The sequence below is a fragment of the Chrysochloris asiatica genome, unplaced genomic scaffold, assembly GCF_000296735.1.
Source record: "Chrysochloris asiatica unplaced genomic scaffold, ChrAsi1.0 scaffold00026, whole genome shotgun sequence".
Classification (NCBI taxonomy): domain Eukaryota; kingdom Metazoa; phylum Chordata; class Mammalia; order Afrosoricida; family Chrysochloridae; genus Chrysochloris; species Chrysochloris asiatica.
In genome coordinates, this window is record NW_006408544.1 from 20,996,976 (window position 1) to 21,008,477 (window position 11,502).

Here is an 11,502-nt window from a genome sequence, read left to right on the forward strand (position 1 = left end):
AGAATCTATTTCCAAATAAGACCACATTCACAGTACAGGTACACTATTCAACCCACTTCAATGGGTAACAGTGGTTACTCCTAGGGAAGTGGGGGCCAGGGGCAGGAGGGAGATATACGCTCCACTATATACTCTTTAAGCTACTTACATGTGTGTGTATGTGTGTGTGTGTATAAATGATTTATTCATAGACAAGTCCTAGAGTTTTATTTCTTCTTGGAAACACCCACAATTCGACGACACCGGCCAGTGGTCTTGGTGTGCTGGCCTCGAGCACGAAGGCACCAGAAGTGACGCAGCCCTCTGTGGGCCTGAATCTTCTTCAGCCGCTCCAGGTCTTCACGGAGCTTGTTGTCCAGACCATTGGCCAGAACCTGGCTGTATTTGCCATCCTTCACATCTTTCTGTCTGTTCAGGAACCAGTCAGGGATCTTGTATTGGTGTGGATTCTGCATAATGGTGATTATACGCTCCACCTCATCCTCAGTGAGCTCTCCTGCTCTCTTGGTGAGGTTGATGTCTGCTTTCCTCAACACCACATGAGCGTATCTTTGCCCCACACCCTTAATAGCAGTGATGGCAAAGGCTATTTTCCGCCGCCCATTGATGTTAGTGTTGCGTACTTGCAAAATGTGCTGGAATTTCTCGAGGATCAGTATAGACATGGCGGAGATAGCAATGGAGGCATGTAGGCCTCCAGTGGAAGGCTATTTACATTTTTAAGAAATATTTTTTAATTGCACATATATACAAAAAGGATGCCCCTCCCCCTAAAAAGATCTGCACATTCACTATGTTGGCACTGCCAAATCGCCATAATTTCCACTCCCATCAATAGTAGCTACAGACTAAGGATTTGCAGTTGGAGAAGGGAATAGTATTGCTGTTGTTAAGTGCCGTCGAACTGGTTCTGACTCATAGCAACCTTGTATATACTTTCTGAGGAGCAGCTGGTAGCTTTGAACCACTAACCTTGTAGTTCAGAGTCCAGTGTTGATCCTACAGTGCCACACCAGGAGTCCAAGCTTTCATTCAGCCTATAAATGGAGATCAAGGGATAGAACAACAAAAGTAGAGAGAGGGCATTTTTTTAGAATGTGGGAGACTTGAGAATGCTTATGGGGAGAAAAGAAGGAACAAGAAAAGAAGAGGAATTTAGAGACTGAAAAGAGAGGGGATAGTGGATGAGTGTGATCTCTGAGGCAGGAGGACCATCTTTTCTGCAAGCAAGAGACACACACAGAGAGAGAGAGGAGAGGAAAAGATGGCCACTCCAGGTGGAGAGAAGGTGTCTGTCTGGCCCTGACCCTGTCTGCGCTGGAGAGGGGTAGCTGCTCATTAACAGGTCAGACTCTGAGACTGGGAGGAAGTAACACAGTTGTGTTGGGGCACTCATGTTGGGGAATAATTAGTGAGGGAAGAAAGTCCTGCTGCGTGGCATGCGATCCAGCTGGGACTGGTCCCTCAAAGGCAGCAGTGAAGGGTGAGAAATTCTGCCCCTCTGGCTCCATTGTTACAGAGGCCAGGGTGCCAGTGGGGTTTCTTCCCCCTCCCTCACAAGACCTTTCACTGAACACACTCACTGTGCCCTCTACAGCACCCCCTTCCTCTACTTGTGGACCTCCGTGTCTCTAGCTGCCCCTCTGTGCATGCACTTTAAGAACCCCTGGCAGGTGACTTGCCTAGTGTTTCAAAGGAGACCACCTGGTGAAGCTTGTTCCCATCTCCCAAGGCATATTGTACAAGATCCCTATGTAATGAGAGTGGGTAAGCTCTCAACTACTAACCTAAAAGTTGGCAGCTCAAATCTACCCAGAGGCTCCTCAGAGAAACGAAACACCCTGGCCTAGAAAATCCAATGGAGTGCACTTCTCTACTCTGTACACCTGGGGTTGCTATGAGTTGGAATTGACCCCACAGTAATAGATTTGGGTTTTGTAAGTTTACTATGTGGCAGGGAGTGTGCAGAACAAATTGGACATGGCTACGGGCATGGCCACATGAAGATCACTGCCAAGTGGAGAGTCTGACCATTGGTTGACAACCTTTAATTAACCAGCCCTCTGGAGTGAGGTCTTTTGCAAGTAAGGTGGAATGGACACTCACTTTGGAGTCCAAAGACCTAGGTTCAAGCTAGTCATCCCATTCTCACAGCCTGCTGCTCAACTGTAAACTGGGATCCTAAAGCCTCCTTTGTTACCTCCCAGCACAGCACTTCTGGGAAGAGTGAGCCACATGTTCTTCTCAAAAATATAACTTGAGGCCTGGTTTGTCCCTTACACCCTCCTGTAGGTGTTCTGTAGACACTTGTCAAATAGAGTTCTTGACCATAGTGTAAAAGGAATCTTTGCACTGGTCGGAATATAAACAGAGTTGGAGTCTACAATGGAATTCACAGATGTAAATATATGGCTTCTTTGCAGATTAAAAAAATGGACTCTTTTGCAGAATAAGTCCCTTGAAATGCATGTAGCAGGTTAGAGCAGACTTCTTGTGTTTTTGTTAGGTGCCGTCAAGTCTGACTCATAGTGACCCCATGTGACAGAGTAGAAGTGTCCCCATAGGATTTCCTGGCTGTAATCTGGAAGCAGACTCCTGTGGAGTTCCTGGGTGAGTTTGAACCACCAGTTTTTGGGTTAACTACTTAGTGCTTAACCATTTGTCTCACCAGGGTTCCTTTAGTGCAGAGTAGAAATCAAAGTTTTGCAAATTGATTATTGGCATGGGAAAAATCCTGTGGAATGATGTTCTCCATCTTATAAAATCGTTGATGTGACTGTGTTGTATAAACTGACAAGTGTGGGCCATCCCTGGAAAGCCACACACAATTGTGCCACTTTTGCTGGGACTTACAACCCCTTCCAGAAGCTTTGTCAATGGGCGGGCCTCGGTTACCTACCCGAGAATGGAGTAATGGGAGAGATCAAAAACTCACATTCCTGGTCACATCCCAGAGTATGAAGCTGAGCCTCTGAAGATGACATCTAGGCATTTGCACCTCTAACAAGCTCCACATTTGATTCATCAGCAATACGAATATATTTAAGAATAAACTATTCAAGACCAAGCAAGTTGCTCACCCAGGAGATACCAAGGCAAGTGGTCGGGTCCCCTCAGGGCAAACCCCCTGCCAAGTAAGACTCAATGGGAATATATAAGCAGACATGTGCTCCGACTGGTGACCGCGTTGGTCACTGATAAGGGGAAGTGAGAGAAAAACAGCAATGAAGTTGCAAGCTAAGCCCGACAACGTTTAATAGACTCCTGTGAACCTGGGTTGGCCAGCAGTGTGGCAAGACCTGGGGACTCCTGGGCCCAAAGTCAGTGGCATAGCCACAGAGGACAAGAGTGAAGTGTCCAGCAGATAAGAAGTGGGGGCATATGCACAAGAACACCCACACTTGAAGAGAATACCCACTTGGCCTGATTTAAATGGCTGGATGATCAGAATTCAACTAGAAGAAAAAAGAAGAGGGAAAAAAAAGAGTAATCTGATACAATTTGATGAACTTGACCTATACCTATGGATGCAGTAGCTCAAAAGAGGGAACAAATCTTTACAGCAACCCCTCAATACACAGAGTAGACAGGGATGGGCAACTTGGACATTGGCTACCCAAAGTAGTGGGGCCACAAAGACAAGAAGTGGCTGGCTTACAAGCTTTCAAGAGGAAGCCTAGCTCAAGAGGGCATGGAGGAAGGTAGAATCTCCACTGAGTAGTATCCAATCTGTCTGGACAAGGCTGATGAAAGGAGATGGGGATGACACTCAGGTGGCACAATAGTGAATAATTGCTATCAGGAATGACTGTGAGGGTTGGAAATGTAAAGGCAGATGTTTTTTTAGCAAAAGGAGGGGAGTGGTTGACTTTGTAGTCCAGGAGCAGAGGTCCCTGGGACCATCAAGGAAGAAGAGAGGAATGGGGGACCCTACCCAGAGAAACAGTGATGCCAGAGATGGAGGCAGATATGATGACTTGGAGAGAGGGAATGGCTGGGGACGCTAGACCCAGAGAGGGAGAGGGGCTGTGTGCTGAGGACCAGGGGGCAGGCTTGTAGGGTATACACTTTGGTTGGCTGATGATGCGTGGAGGGGATTGTAACCATGGCAATGAAACAATACACAATAGGATGAATGTAAAGCTAATGTTCTTCCATGTAAACTATCACATAATTCACAATAAAACATTTTTAAAAAGAAGGAACTATTAATAATATATCAATGTTGTTTTTGTTGTTTGGGGCTGTTGAATTGGTTCCAGCCGATAGCAAATCTATATACAATGGAACCAGTGTCTGGTCCCATCCTCGTAACTGCTGCAACACTTAAGCCCATTGTGTCTGCCACTGTGCCAATGCCAATCCATCTTGTTGGGGATCTCCCTCTTTTCCACTGTCCTTCCACTTTCCCAAGCATGATGTCCTTCCCCAGAGACCGGTCCCTCCTGACAACATGTCTGAAGTATGAGAGACTAAGTCTCACCATCCTAGCTTCTAAGAAGCATTCGGGCTGCACCTCTTCTAACATAGATTTGTTTGTTATGACAGTCCTTTGTTGCTGTTGTTAAGTGCCATCAAGTCAGTACCAACTCATAGCGACCCTGTATATGGTTCCCAAGGAGCAGCTGTTGTGTTTGAACTGCCGACCTTGTGGTTCACAGTCCAGTGCTGATCCCACAGCACCGCATACATTTAATATTCTTCTCCAACACCATAACTCAAATACATCAGTTCTTCTACGGTCTTCCTTATTCATTGTCCAACTTTCACAAGCATATGAGGCTATTGAAAATACCATGGCTTGGGTCAGGTGCACCGCACCTTGGTCCTCAAAATTGACATCTTTGGTCTTGAACACTTTAAAGGGGTCTTGCTTAAAAGCAGATTTGCTTAATGTAAAATACATAACTTGATTTCTTGACTGCTGCTTCTATGAATGCTGATGGTGAATCTAAGCAAAATGAAGTCTTTGACAACTTCAATCTTTTCTCCATCTATCATTATGTTATTTATTGCTCCAGAAGTGAAGATTTTTGTTTTCTTCACAATGAGGTGCAACCCATACTTAAGGCTGTGATCTTTAATCTTCATCAGTAAGTACTTTAAGTCCTGTTTGCTTTCAGTAGCAAAGCTGTATCATCTGCATAACACAGGTTCCTCCAAGCCTGATGCCATGTTCTTCTTCATATAATTCAGTTTCCCAGATTATTTGCTCAGCATACAGATTGAGTAAGTATGGTGAAAGAATACAACCCTGGAGCACACCGTTCCTAATTTTAAACTATACAGTGTCCCTTTACTCTGTTTGAACAGCTGTTCCTTGGTTTATGTACAAGTTCCTCACGAGCACAATTAAGTGTTCTGGAATACTCATTCTCTACAATGTTGTCCATAGCGTCTCATGATCCACACAGTTGAAAGCCTTTGCAGTCAATAAAACACAGGTAAGCATCTTTCTGGTATTCTCTGCTTTCAGCCAAGATACATCTGATGTCAGCACTGATATCCCTCATTCTATAATGTTGTTGTTGTTAAGTGCCGTCGAGTCGATTCTGACCCATAGTGACCCTATATAGGGTTTCCAAGGAGCAACTGGTGAACTTGAACCACTAACCTTTGCAGTCTGACGTATTAGCCTACAGTGCCACACCAGGACTCCCCATTCCATAATAGATTGAATTAATTAATAAAATAAAATACTTTTTACTAAAGTATTCCTGGGTAGTACAAATGGTTAATTATCTCTGCTGCTCACTGAAGGGTTGGAGGTTCGTGTCTCCCCAGAGTTGCCTCAGAAGAAAGACCTGGCAAACTACTTCTGAAAAACCAGCCAGAAAATTGTAACTGAAAACCCAATTACGGTTCTATTTTGACACACATCAATTGAAATCAACTTGATTAGAAACTAGTACTGGTAACTGATTAAAAATACCATGCTAGAAAAACAAACAAATACGTCTTGGAAAAAGTACAACCAGAATGCTCTTTAGAAGCCAGGATGATCAGGCTTCATCTCTCATACTTTGGATATATTATCAAGAGGGACCAGTCTCTGGAGAAGGACAACATGCTAGGTAAAGTGAAGAGTCAGTGCAAAAAAGGAAGACCTCCAATGAGACAGATTGGCACAGTGACAGCAGCAATGAATTCTAGCTTAATGATGATTGTAAGGATGGCGCAGGACCAGGCAGTGTTTTGTTCTGTTGGGCACAGGGTCATTATGGGTCAGAACTGACTTGATGCCACCTAGTAGCAACAACCTGTAACTGGTTATCACGTGCATACAGAAAAGGGCACAGATGATAAATGAACAACAGATTGATGAATTACTACAAAGTGAAAATCCCTGTGTAATCTCTGTGAAGATAATGAGTAGAGAAGCCCTCTGAACTCCTCTTCCTCTCCTTTTCCCTCTGGACCCGTTTATCCTTTTAGGAGCTCATGAGAATGTTTGAATTTCTTTTCAATGCCGCCCGCAAAGGAACTTTTAGGTAAAAGGACATGTTTTCATATTTAATATTAAATTTTACCTTTATACCAACGCCATCATAACATGATTTCAAGTATTTTTTGCTTGGAAGGAGGGTCCAACAAAGGCAAAAGTGCTGCCTAAGTGTAAAAACTATGTTGTTGTTGTTGTTAGGTGTCATCGAGTTGGTACCAACCCATAGCGACCTTATACACAGCAGAAGGAAACACTGCACGATTCTGGACCAACCTCACTACTGCTGCCACACTTGAGTCCATTGATGCGACCACTTTGCCAATCCATCTCGTTGGGGGTCTTCTTTCTTTTTCTGTGACCCTGAACCTTACCAAACATGATATTCTTCTCCAGTGACTGGTCCCTCCTGTAGTCTTAAAATTAAAACGAAAGATTTTTGAAGGAATAGACAACTCAAGTTGGGAAAGGCTGAGTAGGTCTACAAAGGGAGAGGAAGAAGGGTGGTCTACATGCAAATATTTCTGGAACTTTTAAGCAAATTTTCTGATTGGTTGATATTTTTAAAAATCCAACCAGCCAGGCATAAGACAGTCATAAAGTAAAACCACATACATATCCTTTCTAATATCGGTCGTTTCTTATACAAGGCTCTGGGAACCATTTACGCAAAAAACTTTCCTAGTACATTCTGTGCAGGCAGCCAACATTTCACACACTCAAACAAAACCACATATGTTGACCTTCCAAGTTTCCCCAACAGAATACGTTAGTGAGCATGTTCTTATGGCAATTCAGAGACAGGGACAAATGGGATCTCATATCAAACTGGTTTCAGCCATTTAATTCATGAAATTCATAATAAGTTCCTGCCTCCCCTGGGCAAGCAACTAGCCTGGCTTCTAGCACAGAATGTGCCTGTTCTAGAACTTCATATAAACAGCTATAGTGTGTAGACTTGTATCTGGCTTCTTTCACTCAACATCACTTTTGAGTTTTCTTTCATCAAACCACCCCCAGCCACTGCCTTAATCTCCACTCCCAACTACTGTCTCGCCTCCATTCATTCATTACCTTTCTGATTTAGAACAGGGATAAAAATGACCTCTGATGTCTAGCAGTTCAGGAGCCCTGGTGGCTCAAGAGTTAAGAGCTCAGTTACTAACAGAAAGGTTGGTGGTTCAAACCCATCCAGCCTCTCTGTGATTATGGGAGAAAGACCTGGGGATCTACTCCCAAAAGACTTCAAGAAAAAACCTTTGAGGCAGTTCTACTCTATCAGTTGCGGTCAGTATGAGTTGAAATCAATTCGATGACACCTAACAACAAAAGTCTAGTTAATAACTAACGATTTCTTTGATCTGGTCCGAGTCTTTCAACGTGCAGGAGAGAGTGTCATTCATCCACCCATCCATCCACCCATCCACCACCCATCCATCCATTTTAAAAGCAATCTCTCCAGTACCATCTTTGTGTCAGGCGTTGTGCCGCCACTCCGGGAAGGTAAAAGAGTGAACAACAGTGTGTTGAAGGGTAAGTCTTCGTAACTACCTAGCTGTCAGGTGGTAGTGAGGCTCAGGTAAAACTTCACGGAGGAGGTGGCATTTGGTCAGGGACTTTGGAGAACAAATAGTTCATGGTGTGGGGTGATACTCCATCCAATAGACAGCACGCTCGAAAGAAGAATGGCTAGTTGGTGAGGTCAGCATGCAGTGTGCATAAGGTACTAGAGGCTGGAGAGGATTGAGGAGATGTTCAGAAGGGCTGGGATGCTAAGGTAAGGTCAGGCCCAAGAGTTCAATGGGCAATGAGGGTTATAGGTTCAGATTGATCAGAAAGTATCACCAAAGCGGTAAGATGAAGGACCCGGAAGGGGTGGTTTAACATCTTTAGGGTGAAAGGCGTGGCAGGGGCGTGTTGGTTAGGCAGTGGCAACGCTGACCTTGGAAACACTGACCTGGTACGCTCGCTCAACAGAATTCGGGGTTTGGCCCTGTAGGCAGGGCTCAGGGTGAGGGGCAGAGAGAAGACACATCCTGAGACCCGCGCCCGCCTTCCAGCTCAATTAGAATTTGGGATTGCTTTTTCTTCCCCTCGGAGTGTAATCTGACGCTGTCGGGGGGAGGGAGAGGCAGAAACCTGATCCACCGGGGCTCGGTTAATGTTTAATCACACAGAATCGTCCGATGGGGCTCCGGTGGCGTGATCTCCGAGGCCGGGGCGTCGCGCTCCCAACACCCTAGAAGATTTCCGCAACGGCGTCGAGGCGCGTGTGTCTGCTGGCGTGAGCTGGTGGCTCATCTCCTAGTCGGGGCTAGGAAGAGGGAACCCGCCAGTGAGACCGCCCGGGGTCAGGTCACGTCGCCGAGGCGCGCAGACCCTAGCTGGGAGCCCCAGCTGCCCCCTCGCGTCCGTATCCCTCCAGGACCAGGAGCTCCCGCGCGCGCATCGCCGCTGGTGAACTACAACAGGCGGTCGGTGTAGACAGTGAGCAACCTCCCGGGTCTCCCTTCAGGGCACAAGCATCTCCTCCTGCCCCGATGGGCATGGGCAGCTGCGGGAGGCCGTGGTGGCCGTTACTGCTGCTGTTGTTGCTACTTCTTCAGAGCCCCAAGGGCTCCCGCGTACAGGAAGATGAGGATGCAGACTACGAGGAGTTTGTGCTTGCCTTCTCATCCGAGGAGGACAACTCGGCAGACGTGGCTCAGGAAGTAGCTACTGCCACCTTCCACCACTGCGCCAAGGTGTGCTTGCGGCCGTGGGTTTGGGTTGCGGGGACCGACCTGCCATGGGGATGGATGGATGCAGGGGAGGCAATAGAGGACGGGCTGGAGTGAAGGTCACCTGGAGAGGGGCTAGGCGCAGATGTCTGGAAGTGAAAAAGCTGGGGCGCTCAGCAGCACCGTGCAAAAGGGAGGCGCGCGGGGATACGTATCAAAAAGGTGTCAGCAGAGCACGTCCAAGATTGCCTATCCAAATATCGTTGGACGTCTCCGAGACTCTGGCGTTTAAATGAATTAAGGCCGGGAACGCGCTTAACCAACACCCAGCACAGAGAAAGGAGGTTTGCTACTATGTGTCCTGACTTGGTTGGGGATGAACTGTGTGTGGTAGGGAATGTCTGTGTGGGTGAGGATGGGGGTCTTGGAGAGAGCCGGAGCTGCTGGGGCAGAGGAGAGGTGGGAGACATGGCAAACGCTGGGATCAGAAGCCATTTCTTCATGCCACAGAATTCTTACTCGAATACTGTATCCTTTTCAGCGGAAGAAATGAAGAAACAAAAGGGGAAGGGACAATTATTCTCAAGGCCCTGTTGGGGAACTTGGGGTTGGGACTCCAGAGGGAGGGTTGAGAAAGACTGTTGGTGCTCTGTTAAAGTTGGGGTTGCCTGGTATAGGGGGACACAGGATGCTGATCCCCCACCAGAATCCACTTAGCCATCCATGAAGTCTGGAAATTGTTTGAAGGAAAACCTTTGGCTGGGGCTGTGGGAAGTTCTTCACCAGGGAAAGAGTCTTTGGTTCCCTTTATTTATTTATTTATTTATTTTGCCTACCTCTGGTAGCATAGTGGTTATGAGTCGGGCTGGCAACCTCAAGGTCAGCAGTTCGAAACTACCAGCGGTTCCGCGGGAGAAAGATGAGGCTTTCTGCTCCCATAAAGATTTACAGCCTCGGAAACCCTGTGCAGGGTCACGATGAGTCGGAATCGACTCCACAGTACTTAATAACAACAACCCAGGGCTGGGAGAAGGTCCCATTGCCCAGGCTTGGAGTCAGATCTGAATTTGAATCCTGGCTGTGTGGTGCTTGTCAAGTCATTCATTGCTTAACCTCTTCAAAGAAAGGTGATAATCCTTCCAAAGGACTTCTGCTGTGGTGCTGTAGGATAAGCACAGGACTACAAGGACAGTTTGAACCATAAGGTCGGCAGTTCAAACTCATTAGTCGCTCCTCAGAAACCTATACTGGGTCACTAAGAGTCAGAACCGACTCACTGGCACTTAATAACAACAATCCTTCCAAAAGAGAGAGTGTGAAGATTCAGTGCTCAGCTAATGGTAGGAGCTCTCACTATGTAAAGGGTCACTGGAGGAGGTAGAGGTAGTTGTGCGTAGCAGTGGGCCCTCCTGATGACATGGACTTTGCTCTAAAACAGCAGCTCTGGGACACTGGAGTAAACTGTTGCTAATGGTTGCCTGGCTCGCCCTTCCACAAAAGCCCAACTGCTCTGCCTGGGTGTTCTGACACAGCTGATGCCTAGCCCTTAGCTCCCTGTGCGGGGTGAGTTAGCCAGCACAAGAGGGAAGGCCCTAGCTTTTTCAGTCTGACTTTCACAGGAGAGAGGGGCTTACTTGGCCCAGAGCCCTCTTCCTTGTTCCCTAAGCCTTTCACTTTCTAGTGGAGTATTGCTGGGCTGTGGCAAGATAAGAAAGGACATTTTAATTCACCACTGCACCAAAGTAATTGTTCTACAAGTAATGAGAGGTAAGTAAGCAGAGGCTGGAAAACTACCTTAACCAAGCACTTGGGGGATATTTCTGAATGGATGGAAGTTTGAAACTGAAACAACCTAAAGTTCATTCATTCACTCCTAGGGTATTTTGTGTTAATGAATTTTGTTGTTGCTGTTGTTAAATGCTGTCAAGTCAGTTCCAACTCATAGCAAACCAGTATAAGCTTTCTGAGGAGCAGATGGTGAATTTGAACCACCGACCTTGCACTTCAAACCAACCTTATTATGACTGAGTGCTTTTCCTACAGTGCCACACCAGGACTCCAATCAAGTTTACTAAGATATCAAGGATTGATCTAAAATCCTTTTCTACCTGCCAAAGATATTTTCATTCTAAACTTGATTAGAATGAAAATATTTTTGGTAGGCTGAAAAGGATTTTAGATCAATCCTTGAATCTTATTCATAAGAAATTAAGGCTTAGGGAAAGGTGGACTCATGCTACACTTCACAGAGTTGTTGTTGTTGTTGTCAGGTGCCATCGAGTCGGAACCGACTCATAGCGACTCCATGCACAGCAGAACGAAACAATGTTCGATCCTGGG

At 46.2% G+C, this 11,502-nt stretch overlaps 1 protein-coding gene and 1 pseudogene across 1 annotated transcript in view; one reads left to right on the top strand and one right to left on the bottom strand.

Annotated features, from left to right (window-relative positions):
* Window positions 1–206: 206 nt before the first annotated feature.
* Window positions 207–665, bottom strand: LOC102827473 (annotated as a pseudogene).
* Window positions 666–8,982: 8,317 nt separating this feature from the next.
* Window positions 8,983–11,502, top strand: part of PCSK9 (proprotein convertase subtilisin/kexin type 9) — a 29,279-nt gene continuing 26,759 nt past the window's right edge. Inside the window, exon 1 of the mRNA XM_006839814.1 lies at window positions 8,983–9,186. Within this exon, the coding sequence (XP_006839877.1) occupies window positions 8,983–9,186 (204 nt within the window). The remainder of the gene's footprint in view (window positions 9,187–11,502) is intronic.